This window comes from Hemiscyllium ocellatum, chromosome 10 (assembly GCF_020745735.1).
Source record: "Hemiscyllium ocellatum isolate sHemOce1 chromosome 10, sHemOce1.pat.X.cur, whole genome shotgun sequence".
Classification (NCBI taxonomy): Eukaryota; Metazoa; Chordata; class Chondrichthyes; order Orectolobiformes; family Hemiscylliidae; genus Hemiscyllium; species Hemiscyllium ocellatum.
The window spans coordinates 66,399,726-66,421,667 of NC_083410.1; the positions used below are offsets into that span (position 1 = coordinate 66,399,726).

The 21,942-nt window shown below is 43.4% G+C and overlaps 2 protein-coding genes across 3 annotated transcripts in view; one reads left to right on the forward strand and one right to left on the reverse strand.

Moving 5' to 3' along the window:
* The window catches only part of sft2d1 (SFT2 domain containing 1), a 79,682-nt gene extending 66,460 nt beyond the window's left edge, over positions 1 to 13,222 (reverse strand). For both annotated transcript variants that reach the window (XM_060831562.1, XM_060831561.1), the window contains exon 1: positions 13,028 to 13,222. In XM_060831562.1, coding sequence (XP_060687545.1) covers positions 13,028 to 13,090 — 63 coding nt within the window. In that variant the 5' untranslated portion in view covers positions 13,091 to 13,222. The remainder of the gene's footprint in view (positions 1 to 13,027) is intronic.
* Positions 13,223 to 14,613: 1,391 nt separating this feature from the next.
* Positions 14,614 to 20,769, forward strand: LOC132819793 (endogenous retrovirus group 3 member 1 Env polyprotein-like). Its single transcript, XM_060831563.1, has 2 exons — positions 14,614 to 14,902; positions 17,531 to 20,769. Exon 2 carries the CDS (start codon positions 18,869 to 18,871, stop codon positions 19,847 to 19,849), a length of 981 nt encoding a protein of 326 aa, XP_060687546.1. The 5' UTR covers positions 14,614 to 14,902; positions 17,531 to 18,868; the 3' UTR covers positions 19,850 to 20,769.
* The last annotated feature ends 1,173 nt before the right edge of the window (positions 20,770 to 21,942 follow it).

Consider the following 21,942-nt stretch of genomic DNA (forward strand, 5'->3'; position numbering starts at 1 on the left):
ACTGCGCTGTATTTTTCTATGTTCTATGATTAGATAGGGTGGACAGTGAGAGCCTTTTTCCTCAGATGGAGATTGCTAGCACGAGGGGACATAGCTTTAAATTGAGGGGTGATAGATATAGGACAGATGTCAGAGGTAGTTTCTTTACTCAAAGTGTTGCAGAGGCGTGGAACACACTGCCTGCAACAGTAGCAGACTCACCAACTTTAAGGGGATTTAAGTGGTTATTGGATAAACGTATGGATGAAAATGGAATAGTATAGGATAGATAGGCTTCAGATTGTTTCGACGTGTCAATGCAACCGATGGCCAAAAGGCCTGTACTGCGCTGTAATGTTCTATGCTCTATGTAAAATAAGTTGCATCCATGCAGTACATTCATTGTTGCAAAATATTCCAAATTGTTTCATGAGAATGTTATCAAACTTACGTGACACCAAGTCACTTATGGAGATATTAATATGTGATACAAAAAAAACGCATATTCAAAAAGATAGATTTTGAGTACACCTTAAAGGAAGAGAAGTGCAGAGGCTTAGTGAATACAGTGTACTTTTTAGGGCAAAGATAGCTGAAGACTTGGCCATTAATGCAATGGCACAAAAATTCAGGGATGCACAAGAGGCTAGATTTGGAATGGCAGAGGTCTTGGAGGGATGTGGGGCTCGACGGAGTTATAGAAATTGGGAGGGGCAAGAGTTTGAAGGAATCTGAAAACAATGATTAGAATTTTAAATCAAGGCACTGCCAGACTGTACTGAAGTAAATTTGCAAACATTCCTGTATTGATCCAAAACACCATAAGCTAGGAATCATCAAATTTACTCCTTCCTGGCTTTTTTTCCTGCATTCTCTACAATATTCAAGTGCAGCATTTGGCTTGCTCTTAGCTCTACTAGCTCATCATGCCCAGCTTCACAATACTTTATGAAAATATAGAACAATTGCCATGATCTCACAGCAGCCAACCTTCTAGGATGATACATTACTGATTCCAGCCTCCTGTGTAACTGCATCTTGTTTTGCTCTATCATGGGTGGTTGTATTGGATCATCTCAGTTTTAGTATTTCAAATTCCTTCCGTAAATCCTCTTAACCTTCATGAGGTTCTCTTGTTTTGTTAACAATTGTAAGTTCGTTCTGAAACACAACGCTTTCAAATTTTTGCTTTTATGTAAGTTCTGTGCTTTTGCAAAAACGTAGGCAAGGCAAGGCAAGGCAATGATAATAGCTGTACTAGACAGGATTTGGACAACCTAGGTAGAACACAAACAAAAGTGTTCAATGCTTATTAGTTAAGCGTATAAAATTCTAAAACGTATTTTTCAGTAACAAACTTAATTTAAGGTGATTGTTTTTAACAGAAAAATCATACAAATACTTTATATTTATGTGATATCCTTGTGTAGCACTGAACTTAAAGGTCTGAGGTTTTCATTGCAATTGAGAAACCCATTTTCTGCTCATTATTTTTATTAAAATGCAACACTAAGATTGTAGTAATATCATTTGAGATAGATACGCTGTAACACTCTGAACAACTGTTAGCATTTTTGAAATTTCAAGTATCAGTTTGAAAGGAAAATGAAAACAAAAGCTTTCTCTTCCTGGAGTTTAGTTAGTGTCCTTTGTGCTCTCCAGCATTGCTGCCCGAGCAAATAAAAGGTACTAATTACACCACCGGGAAAAACTAAAACTGCTCCCTTCGGTCCGGCTGAGAGGTTAATACAGACTATTCACAACTACATCAGTCCACCTTGAACTTTCAAAGGAAAAAAATGAAGTAGTGATAGCACGTGAGACAGGAAACAATGCTGAATAGTTAGTTTTTTGATTTGGAAATAGAGTAACGGCGAGGTTCCCCAGGGCTTGCAACTGGGATCACAGCTTATTGTAATATAAATTATTGGTTCAGACTTCAGGTGGGATCTTGGGTTTTCAAACAGAGATTACAATGAGACAGTTGTGATGAACCTTTATAAAACATAGGTTTGGACTCAACTGGAGCACCGTGTGTGATTATAGACAATGCACTTTCGGAAAGATATGACAGCATTAGCAAACATGCAAAAATGGCTTATGAAAACATCCCAAGAATAAAGGACTGAAGTTCCATGACTGGAGAAGCTGGGGTCATTCTTCTTTAAGTGAAAAGAAGGGGAGATGTCAGAACAGCATGAAAAATCATGAGGGACTGAGAAAACAGAGAGAAACTATTTCTTTTGGCAGAAGGAACAGGAACCAGAGGACACTAGATAATGGTATTTTTTTTAAAAAAAGCCAATAGCAACATGCAGAAAAACCTTTTTATTGCAGCGAATAGTTTGGACCTGGAATACACAGCCCAACATTGTAATGGAGACATATTCAGTTGAGGCTCTCAAAAGGAAGTTGGATAAGCACCTGAAAAGCAAAGACCTGGAGAGCTTTAAGGTGGCTAAGTTCGACTCCCTGAGTTGTTTTTATGACGTGCAGAAAATGAAGCCTGAACTGCAATCAATCATTCTATGTTCCTATGACCTCATATCCACCTTCACAAAAGGAAGTCCTCTTTTCCTGTCTGGCTAAAGAAACAGTCTCAGTGCATCGACTCAGTGTGTTACTGACCACAACCAAGCCCACTCAAAATATATTAAGATAGTCTAGACCCTAACTTCTTCTTATTTTTAATGTAAGGCGTTGTGTTCTAGATCCAATTCCATCGCTCAAACTACCGGACTTGAAACAAAGTACACTTTATTCATACATTAAAATACAGAAAATAAAAATAAAAATAACAATTATCCAATTGTCAAATACAATAAAACACAAACTTGTGCAAAAACAATGATATTTGACCATGCCAAACCAGCATTCCTTTTGTTTCACTCACTCAAGTATAAAACCATTCCCAATTTCAAGACAATGCACATTGCACAATTAAATTCACTCACTTTAGACTCTGTATGCTGCAAAGAACAATGCTCAAGATCCCAACTGGGTAGTACTTTCAGATAAAGTTGCTTTGTAGTTAAACTTGTAGATAACAGATTCTAACTGGCTGGGGCAGCCCATGGCCAGAGGTGGTACAAGATGGCTGCCTGTGGATTTTTAGTTAGTATATGTTGCCCAGTTTGGAGGATTTGCGCTATAGCTAGAGGCTGAACAGGCTGGGGCTGTTTTCCCTGAAGCGTCAGAGGCTGAGGGGTGACCTTATAGAGGTTTATAAAATCATGAGGGCATGGATAGGATAAATAGACAAAGTCTTTTCCCTGGGCTGGGGGAGTCCAGAACTAGAGGGCATAGGTTTAGGTTGAGAGGGAAAAGATATAAAAGAGACCTAAGGGGCAACTTTTTCACACAGAGGGCAGTACGTGTATGGAATGAGCTGCCAGAGGATGTGGTGGAAGCTGGTACAATTGCAACATTTAAAAGGTATTTGGATGGGTATATGACTAGGGAGGGTTTGGAGGGATATGGGCCAGGTGCTGGCAGGTGGGACTAGATTGGGTTGAGATATCTGGTCGGCATGAACGAGTTGGACCGAAGGGTCTGTTTCCATGCTGTATGACTCTATATGGCAGAAAAGAATTTTAGCAGTAGTAACAGAATTAGCTTGCTGAGTTCAGAATTAATGTGACATCATAAGTTAGGATAATGATAGCTTTGAGAATAAGAAAAACTCAAAGTAACAGGGTCCAGGCAGAACAAAGAATCTTACAAATTAATATAGACAGTTCTGTATGAACCCACAGCTGCAGATGTCTGTAAGAGGCAGTCTGATAAGACATATCTGGGAACAAACAGCCTGAAGTTTGTAGTTTAGCAAGAATTAAAAGAAAAGTATGATCAATGATAACAGACAAATGGTAAGGTAAAAGGATAACAAGATTATACCTTGCAAAACCTTTAGGATTTCAGACAAGCTTGCTAAACAGTGAAAGTGAGTGAGTTCACACTTATTAATGGAATTTGAATAGATGCTATCGTATTAAGTAAAAATGAGTGTGGAACTATTTAAGTCGGGCTAGGAAATTTAATCTTAGAAGCAACCCTCTTAAAACACATTGACAGTATGTGAATAGAAGGAGTTATCGTTATCGTTGCATCTGCAATATAGAGGGGCATCATTTACCTGACCTTCCAAGGTCAGGTGGGACAGAAACTGCTCACAACTTGTTAGAATTCTTTAGCCAACATTAGGTGTAACTGTGTAACTTTATACATAATTAACTTTACATTACAAATTATATAGCAATTAGTAGGAATCCCCTGTGATTGGGATAGTAGGAAATAGAAGATGAGCAACAGAATTTGATCAGGATAGCAATGAATAACAGAATTCAAACAGTCCTTAGAGATGAGCAAGTCTGGAAATGGCTGCAATAGGGTATAGCTGTTAATAGTGGAATGCAAATTAATAGAATACATTGTTATCATCAGTCCTTGAGATCTTACAATGTCTAGTAAACATCAAAGATAGAGAGTTTTGAAAACATTTGTAGCTCAGGTGGAGGTTCCGGATGGGAGTTTGCTCGCTGAGCTGGAAGGTTCGGTTTCAGATGTTTCATCACCATACTAGGTAACATCATCAATGAGCCCCCGGTGAAGCACTGGTGTTATGTCCCACTTTCTATTTATGTGTTTAGGTTACTTTGGTTTAGTGATGTCATCTCCAGTTCTTTTTTTCAGTGGGTGGTAAATGGGATCCAAGTCAATGTATTTATTGATGGAGCTCCAGTTGGAATGCCATGCTTCTAGGAATTTTCATGCATGTCTGTTTGGCTTGTCCTAGGATGGATGTGTTATCCCAGTCAAAGTGGTGTCCTTACTCGTCAGTATGTAAGGATACTAATGATAATGGGTCACGTCTTTTGTGGCTAGTTGATGTTCATGTATCCTGGTGGCTAGTTTTCTGCCTGTCCAATGTACTGTTTGTTACAGTCCTTGCAAGATATTTTGTAAATGACGTTCATTTTGCTTGTTGTCTGTATTGGGTCGTTTAAGTTCATTAGCTGTTGTTTTAGTGTGTTGGTGGGTTTGTGGGCTACCATGATGCCAAGAGGTCTGAGTAATCTAGCAGACGTTTCAGAGATGTCTGTGATATAGGTGAGAATGGCTAAGGTTTCTGGGTGCGTAAACACACAAGTAGAAAGCAGAGCATAACACCAGCACTTCACCAGAGGTTCAGTTATGATGGTACCTAGTATGGTGATGAATCTTCTAAAACTGAACCTTCTAGCTCAGTGAGCAAACTCATACCCAAAGCATCAAAGATCATGGAGGGCCTAGGGCTGTCCGTCACTGATCAGGTGTTTTATAGGATTCGATGCATTGATGTTATTGTTCTATCCCCCAATCAATGTTGCACATAATTATTGTCATAAAATTGTCCAAAAATACCACATTCAGATGGAGAAAGCAGAATGAGGGCAACTGGGCTCCATGTGTGGAGCAGTCTTTGGCCTCTTCCACACGTGTGGTAAAACTCAAAGTAAAGGTCACTTGTACCGCTGAACTCCGAACTGGACATTCTCTGATATCTCTCCCCAACACAACAGAAATAAAAACAAAATGGAAAGTCCAACAGATTTGCTGGCATCTGTTTCTCTCTCCATAGATGCTGCAAGAAACCTGATGATTTCTCCAGCAGTCTGATTTTACTTTATTTTGGCATCTGCAAGATTTTGCTTTTAATTTGAAATTATAACTGATCCTGTTAGAGTATCATTGACCAATATATTAGCCATATGTTGTAAATAGGGTTTCCAAATGTAGTAAAATTTTACCATTTGCAGAGCAGGGGTGGACAAAGTTAAAAATTACACAACACCAATCTATAGTCCAACAGGTTTATTTGGAGACACTACCTTGCGAAGTGCAGCTTCTTCATCAAGTTGTTGTAGAGCAGAATCTTAAGACACAGGATTTATAGCAACAGGATTGCAATGTCATGGAATATACATTTTACCTCCCCTCCCCCACATCTCTTCCCACATCCAATCCTCCATCCCATCCCCAAGGAGAAAGTGAGGTCTGCAGATGCTGGAGTATCAGAGCTGAAAATGTGTTGCTGGAAAAGTGCAGGTCAGGCAGCATCCAAGGAACAGGAAATTCGATGTTTCGGGCATAAGCCCTTCATCGAATTTCCTGTTCCTTGGATGCTGCCTGACCTGCTGCGCTTTTCCAGCAACACATTTTCAGCTCCATCCCATCCCCAGTCCACCACCCTCCCACAACTACTTTCCCCACTGCATCATGTCCAACCCTTACCCACTGCGTGCTACACCCCCTTCCCCCATCTCCTCCTTTAATCTCAAGAGCCTGCTAAAACCCCAATTGAACCTTGCTGCATATTCACTTTCATCCAACCTTCAATTCTGAGGCAGAATGGTCTGTCCTCCATAAAGGGTTCACATTTGTGCCCCTCTGCCCCCATCTCAAGTTCCATGCCTGCCACGATGTGGAGGTCTTCTTCCACCACCTCCGTGCCCATTTTCTTTGGTAAAGACTCTCAACCAGCCTCTGAGGACCCCTTCTCCCACCTGTAACTGTTCCCTTCCTCTTAGACACCCGTCCCAGCCTTTTACCCACCCTAGACCTCGCTATTGCTGACTGACAACAAGAGACCAATCACCTCAATTTGCCATCCACCTCACCCACTCCAAACATGCAGTGCTCCATTCTCTCCACAACAATGCCCATTTCACCATCAAACCCACTAACAAAGGCAGGGCAGTGACAATCTGGAAGATGGACCTCTATGTCGTTGAGGCCGAACGCCAATTCTTCAACACCACATCCTACCTCCTGCTTGACCATGACCCCACTATGGCCCATCAGGCCAAAGTCATTCACACTATCCATGACCTCATCATCTCCGATGATCTCCACTCCACCGCTTCTACCTCATAGTCCCCCAGCTCCGCACTGCCTGGTTCTATTTGCTCCCCAAGATCCACAAGATCAATGGTCCTGGCCAACCCATCGTCTCTGCATGCTCCTGCCCAACCGAACTCATTCCCTCCTATCTCGACTCCATTCTCTCCCCCTCATTCCAAGCACTTCCCACCTACATCTGGGACATAAACCACACCCTCCATCTCCTCGGAAACTTCTAGTTCCCTGGCGCCCAGCACTTCATCTTCACTATGGTGTGCACTCCTTAAATCCCTTCATATCCCACAATGACAGCCTGCAGGCCCTCGGCTTTTTCCTTTCCAATTTACCCCCCACCAATACTCTCTGCCTCGCCGAATTAGTCCTCACCCTCAACGTTTTCCATCAATTCTTCCCATTTTCTCCAAATTCAGGGAGTAGCCATGGGTACTCGCATATGTCCTAGCTACGCCTGCCTCTTTGTCGGTCATGTTGAACAGTTCCACTTCAGTACATACACCTGTCTGTTCCCCTACTCTTCTGCTGTTACATCGACAAATATATCAGTGCTGCATCCTACACCCAGGCTGAACTGCAACAGTTTATCGACTTTGCTAACAAGCTCTCTCCTGCTCTCAAATCCATTTGGTCCATCTCGGACACCTCCCTCCCCTTTCTTGACCTCTCTATTTCCAGTTTATGAACTGACATTTACTATAAACCAACACTCTCAGTTATCTGGAGTTACCTCCTCCCATCTTTTATTCTGCAAAATTTCCTCCATCTCCTTTGCATCTGTTCTGACAAGGAGACATTCCACGCCCAAGCATCTCAGACGTCCTATTTCCAACGACAATTTTCCCCCTGCAGACAGCCCTCCAACGCACCTCCTCCATTCCCCGTTCCACTGCTCTAAACCCCCTTCCTGCTCCAAACATACTAAAGATAGGGTCTCTCTTGTCCTCACTTTTCACCCCACCAGCCTCCACATCCAACGTATCATCCTCAAACACTTTTACCATCTTGAATTAGGCCCAAGGACCCAGAACATCTTCCCCTCTCCACCTCTCCCTGCCTTCCACAAGGACGGTTTACTTCGCCACTCCGTGGTTTGCACCACACACCCCACCAACCCTTCCAACTCCCCCCGGCACCTTTCCCTGTAACCAAAAAAGATACACCTGCCCTTCCATCACCTCCGTCCAGGACCCCAAACAGTCCTTCCAGGTGAAACACAGGTTCACCTGCATCGCCTCCAACCTAGCCTACTGCATCAGGAGCACTGGAGGTAGTCTTCTCTACATCGGTGAGACCAAACGTAGGCTTGGTGACCTTTCCACTGAGCATCGGTAGCGGGCCCTGAACAGCCAGCCTGATCTCCCGGTCACTGGCCATTTCAACTTCCTCTCTGATATGTCCACCCTCGGCTTCCTCCATTGCCACAGTGAGTCAGGCTGCAAATTGGAGGAACATCACCTCACCTTCCACTTGGGCAGTCTATAGCCCAGAGGACTCAACACTGAAATTGAGGAACTCAAATAACCTTTCCACCCATTCCCCAGCTTCCTTTCCAGTCCTGGCTCCTCCCTTTCATTCCACCTCCCATGCTTCACTACTCTCCACACCCAACCTTATGCCATATCAAACCTTTACTCTCCTCCCCACCTCCTTGACCAGACCATAGCTGTCCATCTTCCTTCCCACCTATCCGCTCCACCCTTCCTACTAACCTATCACAATAACTCCCTACCTGCATCCACTTATCGCTATCCCACCTACCTTTCCCATAGACCCACTCCCTTCTCTCTATTTCTGAGCTCCCTTCCCCCTCCCCAATCCTGATCAAGGGTCTTGACCCGAAATATCAACTGCTCCATGTCCTGATGCTGCCTGGCTTGCTATGTTCTTCCAACTTCTTGTTTGTCTATTCTGGATTCCAGAACCTGCAGGGTTTTTTTGTCTCTGTTCAGCTTATTCAGCTGCTTTTAAAATCTCAAAGCAAATCAGATTCATATGAGCGTCCTCACCCTCATAAATTTCTCCTTCGAATTCTCCCACTTCCATCAGACCAGAGGGGTAGCCACAGGCAACTGCATGGACCCCAGCTATGCCTTCCTCTTCGTAGGGCACATGGGACAGTCCATCTTCCGGAGTTACACAGGCACTGTTCTCCAACTTTACCTCCGCTACATCGATGACTGTATCAGCGCCACCTCGTGTTTCCATGAGGAGGCTGAACAGTTCATCAACTTCACCAACACATTCCACTCTGACCTCAAGTTCACATGGACCATCTCCGGCAATCCCTCACCTTTCTGGACATCCCTGTCTCCATCTCTGGCGACTGAGTCAGCACTGACATCTGTTTCAAACCCACTGACTTCCAGAGCTACCTTAACTACACCTCCTCTTTGCTGTAAAAACACAATCCCTTACTCCCAATTCCTCTGCTGTATCTGCTCCCTGAAGGAGCAATTACACTCCAAAACATCCCATAAGCCCGCCTATTTCAAGGACTGCAATTTCCTCTCCCTCATGATCAACAATACCCTCCACTTCCCGCACCCCTCCAACCGCAACAAGGATAGAATTCTCGGTCCTTACCTTCCACCTCACTATTCTTTGAATACAGCGTATTATCCACCATCATTTCCACCACCTACACTCAGATTCCACCACCACCCCTATTTGCGCTCCGCAGAGACCATTCCCTCCACAACTTCCTTGTTAGGTCAATGCCCCCACCAACCCACCCTCCACACCCTGTACCTTCCCCTGCTGCCACGACATGTAAAACCTGCGCCCACATGTCTCCCTTCACCTCCATCCAAGGCCCCAAAGGATCTTTTCACATCCAGCAGAGATTTTCCTGCACATCCACCCACATCATCTACTGCGTCCTTCACTCTCAAAATGGTTTCATCTCTGGGACACATGCACCAAACAACCCCCCAGTCCTGTGGCTGACCACTTCAACCCCGCCTCCCAATCCAAAGACATGCAAGTTATGGACCTCGTCCACCGCCAAATCAAAGCCAACCGGAGGAAGAACACCTCATCTTACACCTCAGGACACTTTGACCACACAACATCGACTTCACTAGTTTCCAAATCTCCCCTCTCTCCACCTCATTCCAGATCCAACCCTTCAACTCGGCACTGCCTTTTTGATCTGCCCGACCTGTCCATCTACCTTCCCACTAATATTCAGCCCCACCCATCATCCAATTTGCATCCAAGGTCTATTTGTTCAGAAACACTCCCCAGGATGTTACCATTAAATGTACCAGTTCTGCCCTGATACGCCTTTCCAAAATGCAGCACCTTGCATTCATTTAAAGTCCACCTGCCATTCCTCAGCCCATTGACTCATTTGATCAAGATCCCGTTGTAATCGGAGGTAATCTTCACAGCTGTCCCCTACACCGCCAATTTTGGTGTCATCTGCAAACTTACTAACTATACCTCCTTATGTTCATATCCAAATCATTTATATAAATGATGAAAAGCCATGGAGCCAGCACCAATCCTTGTAGCATACCATTAATCACAGGCCTCTGATCTGAAAATCAATTCCTCCATCACCACGCTGTCTTCTGCCTTTGAGCTGGTTCTGTATATAAATAGTTAACTCTTCCTGCATTCCATTTGATCTAACGTTGCTGACCAGTCTACCTTGAGGAACCTTGTTGAATGCCTTACTGAAGTCCATATTGATCACATCCACTGCTCTTCCCTCATCAATCCTCTTCATTAATTCTTCAAAAAACTCAATCAAGTTAACGAGGCATGATTTCCCACACACAAAGCATTGTTGACTATCCCTATCATTCCTTGCCTTTCCAAATACATGTAAATCCTGTTCCTCAGGATTCCCTCCAATAACTTGCTCAGTACCAATGTCAGGCTCACTGGTCTATAGCTCCCTGGCTTTTGCTCACTACCCTTCTTAAATAGTGGCACATTAGCAGAACTCCAGTCTTCCAGCACCTCACCTGTGACTATCGATGATACAAATATGTCAGCAAGGGTCCCAGCAATCACTTCCCTAGCTTTTCAGATTTCTAGGGTATACCTGATCAGGTCCTGGGGAATTTATCCACCTTTATGCATTTTAAGACATCCAGCACCTGTAATATCGACATTTTTCAAAATGTCACCATCTACTTCCCCACATTCTACATCTTCAATGTCTTTCTCCACAGCAAACATTGATGCATAATACCCATTTAGTATCACCCCCATCTCCAGCAGTTTCACAAATAGGGCTGTCTTGCTGATCTTTGAGGGGCACTATTCTCTCCCCAGTTATCTTAACATATTTATAAAATCCCTTCAGATTCTCCTTAACACTATTTGACCAAAGCTATTTCATATCCCCTTTTTTGCCCTCCTGACTGCCTTTATACCCTAAGCATTCACTCCATCTCAGCCGTGTACACCAGGCATATACTTCCTTCCTTTTCTTGACCAAAACCTCAATTTCTCTAGTCATCCAACACTCCCTGCACCTACCAACCTCACGTTTCACCCTAACAGGAACATACTGTCTCTGGACTCTCGTTATCTCATTTTTGAAGGTATCCCATTTTCCAGCCGTCCCTTTACCTGCACACATCCATCCCCAATCAATATTGAAGGTTCTTGCCTAATACCTTCAAAATTGGCCTTCCTCCAATTTAGAAGTTTAAGTTTTTGATCACTACTTTAAAATTAATAGAATTAGGAATGGTCTGCCACTCACACCTCAGTCACTTGGCCTGCCTTATTTCTCAAGATCAGGTCAAGTTTTGCATCTTTTCTAGGAGGTACATCCACATACTGAATCAGAAAATTTCTTGTACACACTTAAATTCCTCCTCATCTAAAACCTTAACACTATGGCAGTCCCAATCTATGTTTGGAAAGTTAAAATTCCCTACCACAACCACCCTATCATTCTTACAGATAACAAGATATCCTTACAAATGTGTTTCTCAATTTCCTGATTATTGGGTCATAGCAGAATCCAATAAGGTGATCATCCCTTTCTAATTTTTCACTTCCACCCAAATGACTTTCTTGGACATATTCCCAGGAATATCCTCGCTAAGTACACCCTTAATGTTATGCCTTATCAAAAGCATCATTTCCCCTTGTCTCTTGCCTCGCCCCCCCCTTTCTATCCTTGCTAATGAACTTGTATCCTGTAACATTAAGCTGCTAGTCCTGCCCATCCCTGAGCCACATCTCTAATTGTTAGGATATCTCAGTCCCATGTTCCTAAACATGCCTAGAGTTCATCTGCCTTCCCCATTAGGCTTCTTGCATTGAAGTAAGTGTAGTTCAATTTATCTGTCCTACCTCATTCTCTGCTTTGTTCTCATCTGCCCTGACTGTTTAACTTGCCCCTCTTCCCAACTGTACCAGTCTCAGATTCATCTCTCTCTTTGGGTCTCACACCCCCACCTTATTAGTTTAAATCCTCCTGAGCAGCTGTAGCAAATCTCCCTGCCACTACATTAGTCCTTTTCCAATTGAAGTGCAATCTGTCCTTGTAACACAAGTCACTTCTACCTTAGGAGAGATTCCACTGATCCAATAATGTGAATCTTTCTCCCCTGCACCAGCTCCTCACCCACATTTATCCGCTGAATCCTCCTATTCCCACCCTCACTAGTTCATAGAGAAATCCAGATATTACTACCCTCGAGGACCTCCTTTTTAAAATTCTGCCTAACTCCCTGTACTCTCCCTTCAGTATCTCATCAATTTCCCGATGTTGTTAGCTCCACTGTTTGCGTTTCCTTGCAACTAATTCAATAGCAGAAGTTTCAAAGCGTGTTACTTGCTTCCTTAGACACAATTTGCAGCTTATTGAGCAACCCAGACCGAGTGTTAAAAGAGGAAAGGAATTGATTTCATAAGGCTCCTGGATGTAAGAAACATTATAGTCAAACTAATTATTTTTTACTCCAGTTTGGGAATTTGTCAAGGACAGTATATTTGAGTCATAATGGGGGAGAAGGGGATGAAAGAGGGTAAGCAGAGGAGGTTAAGGGTTGCAGGTTGGAATGTATTAAAGGGGAGAGCGGTGGGGCTGAGGGAGCCACTGCTCCTGTTCGTGCAGCTGCTGCGACATGAGTTCCCGCGCGGGCCGGGGCCGGGGCCGCCGCAGCTGAGGGTTTACCTGCGCCGTCAGACCTTGCTCCTCATCGTCCTGGCCGCTCAGAACTCTCCGCAGCTTCTCCATCGATTTTCACCGGAGGAAAAACACCAAGAAATGAAACTTCACCAAAGTGCTTACACCACAACAACCGCAGCGATCGCCGGAAAACAGCAGAGTCACTATTAAAACTATTCCCCCCAAGCTGCCGTCTTTCACAGCCCGGACAGGTTAAAATGTAACACAGGAAGTTGGGTGAACTGGTTACTATGGAAACCGAAGAACCAGAGTCAGAATCCAGAATGATATGATGGTATTTGAAGCACACACACACACTTTCTCAGACTCACAACCCCCACCCCAGACAGACAGACAAAGACCCACATGCACGCACATATTTTGTGTGGTGAATTTGTATTGCACAATTACATTGCACGTTGCTCAAAAACTGCATACATTCATGTAGAACTCTGAGCTCAAAAACTGCAGGAATTTATGTAAAACACTGTTATCTCACTTATTAGATTAGAATCAATTTAAACATCAGGTCATAGACAGAGAACACAGGGGGCTAACACCTTCAATATATTGTCTAGCTATCACCATTGTTAGCAGCTAACCCTAGAATGCAACTTTAAAAAGAAGGGTTTTGTGATATACACATGAAAGAAGTGAAACTGTATTCTAACAGATGAAAGGCTTAACAGACAATCAATTTTTCAATGTATAACTTCAGTTACATCACACTGCAAATTTTTGCTATAAATTCTGTGTTACGATCGAGCCCTCCACAATCACCTGATGAAGGAGTGTTGCTCCGAAAGCTAGTGTGCTTCCAATTAAACCTGTTGGACTATAACCTGGTGTTGTGTGATTTTTAAATGAGAAATATAGATTGCAATATTGAAGGCCAATTGGCCCTGAACCTGCTCAGCTCTTCAACACCATCAAGGCTGAAACGTTTTCAAGTGTACTTTTCGACACAAATATCTAAATATCTGTTAAATATCTAAATAACGTTGTGAGATTTAGATTTGCTTTATTATGCAACAAGAAGCTATTAAGATGTGCATGGTACCCTAGACATTTAATATACAACCAAACTAAATATGTGGTATGTCTTGCTACTTTATTTTATATATACTGGCTGTTTTATTTTAAGGAAATGTTAACGTTTGGGCTAATTTACGTAAGGATTGATCTTCTAACGATCAGTATTGCAATGTAAGCAATTAGTAAGAAAAACAAGCTAGCTGGGGGCAAGGGGTCAGCTTTGAAAAATAACGAAACCTTGAGCGAGACAATACTTCTGCTAATATGGTGCAAAAACATCCAGATAAGAGTACAAGGTGCGAGACGGTTGCTAAGTTCAAGGGCTGAAAATATCATTAGACAGGGAAGTGGGTTATGCGGCTGGAGTTCGAGACAATGAGGACATGATCATATGCTTTCTCTGTAAGAAATGAGATCATTGTAAAGCAATGACCCTCGTGACCTCTAGGGGCCATAGGGGAGGCTCTAAATTGCTATATAAGAAAGATCGCTGTAATGCTTGGGTACGCTTTTCTTTGGGAAGGCGTCCAATTCTGCAGAATTTGTTAATAAAATCTTTGTTCTCTTGAGTTTGTCCAGAGCGATTATTTAGAAGTGAATTTTCATTTCTAACAACTTGGGGGCTCGTCCGGCTCCACACTCCGGCTGCGGTGGGCTCGAGGAAGGACATCGGAGACGGTGCACCCTACCGAGTTCGGTAGTCCCCGATTCCTTACTCGCCGTCCCGCTTCGCGGCTTGAGCGAGTGGTATCCGGGAGGCTCAGGAGAACAAAGAGGGAGGAGACTGGCCAGTCATAAAGGGAAAAACGGGCAGGGGATCGAGTAATTTTGGTGCACTGAAGCCAGGTAGGCACAGATTTCTTCTGTTGCGTTCGGACAGGTTTGGTCTCTGATTGATGCGCGAAACTCAAGGACACCTTGTCTTGTCAGGTGTTGTTTATGTACCGGAGTCTCTGCGCTCAATCAGTTACCAGGGTTTGGTCTCTGACTGATGCGAAACTCAAGGACACCTTGCCTTGTTTGGTGTTGTTTACGTACCGGAGACTCTGCGTTCAGTCAGTTACCAAGGGTTGATTACCTGTTGCCGCTACCCGGTCGATCATAAGGAAATCCGGTGAGTGTGGGATATTCTTGTTTCTCGCACGGGCAGTTTATTTGCTTGTACTTATCTTCGGTATGGGAAACGGGGGCACAAGAGTGCCTGAACCGTTGCCTGATGAAGAATACAAGGGGGTGCCGGATGATAGCCCGTTAGGACGAATGTTACGTAACTGGGGTCATGGAAAAAGAAAGGGGAAGTCTAGATGAAAAATGGTTAAATTTTGCGAAAAATGGTCACAACAACCTATTCAAGGGGGTTCTGTTTGGTGGCCCAAATTTGGATCGGACGAGGATTGGGTTTGTCAAATTTTAAATGATCATTTAAAGAATAAATATAATCCAAGACTAAAACAGAGAGAAACAGAGAGAGAGAGAGAGAGAGACATGAGGAGAAAAGGGGATAAAGAAGTAGTGAGACTGTCCCCGCACGAGAGGTCCCGGTTGGGGAACGGACCACAGGATTTGTTGTAGCCCCATTAAACTCAAATGATATAAGACAACTGAAGTTTTTTTTTACCAGCAGTTTGCAGTAAGACCGACAGAGAGAGAGAGAGAGAGAACTGCTTGCAAAACATTTAACTCTCTGTGATTCGGGTTGAATGCACATTTGTTTGTTGGTGATTGAATGAGGAAGTTTTATTCACTGGAACTTGAGTTCCAGGATTGTTTTAAATGTGATTTTTATGAAAACTTAACATGATTTATTTTCACTATGTGAAGGACAGTTGTAGTTAGGACTTCCATAGTTATTATCTGAGACCTTGGATTCGGCTATTAGAATTTTTTTTAAACTTGAAATGACAAATTATTGTAAGACAGTTATGATTATTTTATGACCTAAAGTATTGTAATTGAGAAATAGTTAGGAGTACACAAGAAAACTAATTTTGGATCTAAATTAGGATACTAAATTTGGGTGATTACAGTGGGTTTTAAAATTTGGGAACTGTATGTATTTTATATTTTAAATATTAAATACTAAATAAATGGATATATATATATGTTTACAGTTTAGGAACAGGCTTTAAAGTTAGTCAAGCATGAATTATTAAATTGGTGTTTGAGGATATGAGAAGTTTGGAACATTACAATATTTCTTAAAAAGTGCCGATAGGGGACAAGGAAATTGGGTTTGTGTGTGAACCCCTCACCAGTGGGGAGGTCGGAACATTTAAAAGGAAATGACGGTCCTGGATGAGAATCCGATAGGATTGTCAGAACAAATTAATTAATGTTTGAGGCCCAGTCTATATATGTGGGCTGAGTTAATGTCTATTTTTGAATATACTATTTACTGGGGGAGAAAGGAGACTTATATGGGGATACTGAATAGGGAAAGTGTTAATTGAGATTTTTTTTAAAAAACTAGTAACAGCGCCGGTATTAAGCTTGCCGGACAATTTGGCATGGGAGGGGGATGGTTAGGGGTGAGGACAAATATCCCCTTCAGAACCCTAACTGAGACAACCATAATATAGAAAAGTGAAATAATATACTAGACATGCAAAATTTGATAATCCGAGGGATACAAACTTGCATCCCCAAACAGCGAAAGTTAGCCAAGGTTTTCGACCTGAGGCAGGGAAAGGACGAGTCTCCCTGTCCATTCTTACACAGATTAAGGGAGTCGGTTAGGAAATGTTCGGGTATAGACCCAGATGGGGAAATAGGATGACGGATGGTAAAGGTTCACTTCGTGACAAAGGCATGGCCTGATATCCAGAAGAAGTTACAGAAGATAGAGGACGGGAGCGGTAGAAATGAGTCGGAGTTGTTACAGGAGGTTCAGAAGGTATTTGTATAGAGAGGCATAATGGCGGAGGAACGGAAGGCTAAGATACTGGTAGCAGTAGTATGGGAGGACTGTATGAAAGACAAAAGGAGTTGGATAAATACGGTGTTTATCTAAACCTGAATATTTATGTCTGTGTGGGCCGCCCCCCGCTGTAGGAATTTTGTGTTGGTGAAGATTTGGTGAAGTCCAAAGATGTGCGGGTCAGGTGAATTGGCCATGCTAAATTGCCCGTAGTGTTAGGTAAGGGGTATGGGTGGGTTGCGCTTCGGCGGGTCGGTGTGGACTTGTTGGGCCGAAGGGCCTGTTTCCACACTGTAAGTAATCTAATCTAATTTATGTGTGTCTTTGTGTGTGCAAATTTGATTGTAAAAAAAAATAGTCTCTGTGGATGTGAGAATTTGTGTTTGTGTATGGATTTTTTTATATAAAAAAAGGGCTTCTCAGCTAACAAGCAGTTTAACACTTTGTGGTCTGGCTTGAATTCATCTGTTTGTTAGTGCATGAATGTTTGAGTGTTTGTCACCTAGAGCGTGAGTCATGAGATATGTGGCTTCGCTGTTTCTCGTTTACTCCACCAGGGATTCCTGACTCAGACCCCTCCACTCGATATCCACCTCCACAAAGTGGAACCGGGAGACTGGGTTTTGATAAAATCCTGGAAACCGAAGAAACTCCAATCACTCTGGGAGGGACCGTTTCAGGTGTTACTCACCACCGAAGTTGCCATACGAACAAAAGAAAAAGGGTGGACTCACGCCGCCAGACTAAAAGGCCCGGTGTCGCCGCCCAAAGAGGACTCTTGGTCGTGTGAGGCCGGTGATGGACGGTTGGTGGTGAAGTTAAAGAAACATCAAAAATGAACTCTCTTGGGACTCTTTTGCTACATACTGTATTATTATTTGCCTTCCTTTTAGTGGGGAAATTGACTGGTAACTGTGATAAATGCCGCTCTAGGGTTCGGGTGAGGGACACTGAGTTAGAGTTATGCGGATCCTTTGTATCCCACTCCTCTTATGCTAATAATACTCGCTGTTATGACATATACTCACGCCAAAAGTGCTGGGAAAAGGGAAAACTATACTATCAAGTAAAAAAACAGGGGATATCTCGGTCTATCTAAGGCTAGGGTCTATCGTTGCCCCTTTATAAATTACGAATGGTTGTGTATGTCAACAGACAGTTTACAGGGACATGCTGAATTGCTGGAAACAGATAAAAGAAGACCTAAAGGGGAATGTGCCAAATGCGGCGCCATAGTTCAACTGGGAGATCCTAACTTCTTCTCCCTTTGCCATGATGAGGAATCACGGGAGGAATGTTGGGAGGATGGGAAATTGTATAATCAAATGTTAAATAAGGGATATATTGGATGGCCTGAGGGGAGGGTCCATGAATGTATTTGGGAAGAACACGAATGGGTCTGCATTAAAAAAAAAGACAGTTGGGATAAGGCTAACAGGCCGTGCGACAAATGCCGCCAAACTGTGAAATGGGGAGACCATGTCTTTCCGGGGTCTTTTGTGTTTCACACTAAAATAAGTGATGCCTGTTACAACCGGGAGAAAATGATACCATGTTGGGAGGATGGGGAACATTACTACCAGGTATTCAGCCTGGGATATTACACGAGTGGAAATATAGACTGTCCACTTATGGAATAATGGCTTTGTATCAGTTTTATTAGCTCGGCAACGGACCACTTTGACCGGGTTAAGGAAATATATCCCGGTTTAGAGAAATCTGTTCCAAATTACGATGCCAAAATAGCCGCCTCAGCCAAGGTCTCCTCCCTCTATGAAGACATTGAGAGTCGGCTTACTCTTCCTGATGTTGCTAAAAATCTCTTTATTGACTTCACGTCTCAGATTGCCAAAATTTTAAATGTGACGAGCTGTTGGGTTTGTGGGGGTCCGCATATGACCGAGCAATGGCCGTGGACAGGGGAGAGTTTGGACGTTCAGGAAATCCTTGAATACAATTGGACTTACTCCACGAACAGAATTTATCAAGTCTGGAAATTGCAGAATACCCCGGCGGGCCACTTCTGCGTTGGGAAACAAGGGTCCCGCCCAGTTGGTGACAGCCCCTGTCAGCGGGTCTTGAATCTCACCACGGACACTTGGTGGCCCCGACCCTTGGGTTGGTTTCTCACCAAACAACCCCTTGGGTTGTCTTTCACCCAACAAGGGGATCTTAACTGTAGGCGGTTGCATCCCACCTCTGATTCCTGGAATTGCAGTGGTTCTGGCCCTTATGCGGGAATGCCGGGAATTAGGGAGGCCTGGGACGGTGTTGCCAGGGACAGTGGAGGGGGTCCGGCTCCTGATGGTTTATTTTGGATTTGTGGGGATCTGGCGTATTCCAGGTTACCACAGGAATGGGGTGGCTTATGCTTCCTCGGTATAGTCAGACCGGAGTTCTTTCTCCTCCCCCGTGATCAAGGGGCTGACCTGGGGGTTAAGTGGAGGCCCGGAAGATTGGCACAGAAGCGTAGGAGTGCTAGTCAGTGGAATGTCCACAAGTACGGAGACATCCACTTGGCCAAGTGGGGCGCAGATTGGCCACCGTCCCGTATCATTGAGTATTATGGGCCGGCAAGTTGGGCTCAGGATGGCTCTTGGGGTTACAGAACTCCAATTTATATGCTTAATCGCATCATTCGCTTGCAGGCGGTGATGGAAATAATCACCAACAAAACCGCCTTCGCATTGGAATTACTGGCTAGACAGCAGTCTCAAATGAGGGCTGCAATATATCAGAATCGTCTTGCTTTAGACTACCTGCTTGCCTCTGAAGGGGGTGTCTACGGGAAGTTTAACACGACAAATTGTTGTCTGGAGATAGACGATAACTACGAGGCTGTTCTAAAAAAATCACCCGGGACATCCGTAAAATAGCCCATGTACCTGTCCAGACGTGGCGACCTATAGGGGACGCTAGTTGGTGGAACACGCTTTTTGGGGGTGGCTGGTGGCGCATGGCATTAATAATGATGGTGGGTGTCGGGGCCCTGTTCCTCGTTATTCCCTGTCTGGTTCCTTGTGTTAGGGTATTGATCCAACGCCATATCGCCCAGATGCAAGCCATTGCCATACCCCAACATGGTACTCATGAACTTAAAGTTTTACTATTGAAAAGACAGAAGGACCTCCCTGAGCCGTAATTCAGCCTATTCTGTTACGCATGCACATCTTAAAAAGAAAAAGGGTGGAGTTGTGAGATTTAGATTTGCTTTATTATGCAACAAGAAGCTATTAAGATGTGCATGGTACCCTAGACATTTAATATACAACCAAACTAAATATGTGGTATGTCTTGCTACTTTATTTTATATATACTGGCTGTTTTATTTTAAGGAAATGTTAACGTTTGGGCTAATTTACGTAAGGATTGATCTTCTAACGATCAGTATTGCAATGTAAGCAATTAGTAAGAAAAACAAGCTAGCTGGGGGCAAGGGGTCAGCTTTGAAAAATAACGAAACCTTGAGCGAGGCAATACTTCTGCTAATATGGTGCAAAAACAACCAGATAAGAGTACAAGGTGCGAGACGGTTGCTAAGTTCAAGGGCTGAAAATATCATTAGACAGGGAAGTGGGTTATGCGGCTGGAGTTCGAGACAATGAGGACATGATCATATGCTTTCTCTGTAAGAAATGAGATCATTGTAAAGCAATGACCCTCGTGACCTCTAGGGGCCATAGGGGAGGCTCTAAATTGCTATATAAGAAAGATCGCTGTAATGCTTGGGTACGCTTTTCTTTGGGAAGGCGTCCAATTCTGCAGAATTTGTTAATAAAATCTTTGTTCTCTTGAATTTGTCCAGAGCGATTATTTAGAAGTGAATTTTCATTTCTAACGAACGTTAACTTTGATTTCTCTCCATAGATGCTGTCAGACCTGCTGACTTGTATTTTTTCCCCCAGCGATTTCTGCTATTTGTTTCTGAATATCCCTCGATGCGCCTCCAACTCAAACACATATCCATTTCAATATTGAAATATACTGAACCAACGAACAGCCAATCCCTCTGTAAAGTGTAGAACTCCAATGATTCACGGCCGTTTAGTCATACAGTCATAGAGATGTACAGCATGGAAACAGACCCTTCAGTCCAATTCGTCCATACCAACCAGATATCCCAACCCAATCTAGTCCCACCTGCCAGCACACGGTCCATATCCCTCCAAATCCTTCCTATTCATAAACCCATTCCAAATGCTTCTTAAATGTTGTAATTGTACCAGCCTCCACCACTTCCTCTGGCAGCTCATTCCATATCCATATCACCCTCTGTGTGAAAAAGTTGCTCCTTAGGTGTCTTTTATAGCTTTCCCCTCACCCTAAACCCATGCCCTCTAGTTCTGGACTCCCCCACGCCAGCGAAAAGACTTTGCCTATTTATCCTATTCATGCCCCTCATAATTTTGTAAACCTCGATAAGGTAACCCCTCAGCCTCCGACACTCCAGGAAAAACAGCCCCAGACTGTTCTGCCTCTCCCTAAAGCTGAAATCCTCCAAACTGGAAATATCCTTGTAAATCTTTTCTGAACCCTTTCAAGTTTCACAACATCTTTCCATTAGGAAGGAGACCAGAATTGCACGCAATATTCCAGCAGTGGCCTACCAATGTCCTGTACAGCTGCAACATAATTATCCAACTCCTGTACTCAATACTCTGACCAATAAAGGAAAGCATACCAAACACCTTTTTCACTATCCTATCTACCTGCAAATCCACTTTCAAGGAGTTATGAACCTGCACTCCAAGGCCTCTTTGTTCAGCAACACTCCTGAGGACCTTACCATTAAGTGTATAAGTCCTGCTCAGACTTGCTTTCCCAAAATGCAGCACCTCGCATTTATCTGAATTATACCCCTCAGCCCATTGGCCCATCTGGTCAAGATCCTGTTCTAATCTGAGGTAACCTTCTTTGCTGTCCATTACACCTCCAATTTTGGTGTCATCTGCAAACTTACTAACTTTAC

Coding starts and splice junctions, on each gene's coding strand:
- LOC132819793 (XM_060831563.1), top strand. CDS start 18,869: ATGACCGAGCAATGGCCGTGGACAGGGGAGAGTTTGGACGTTCAGGAA.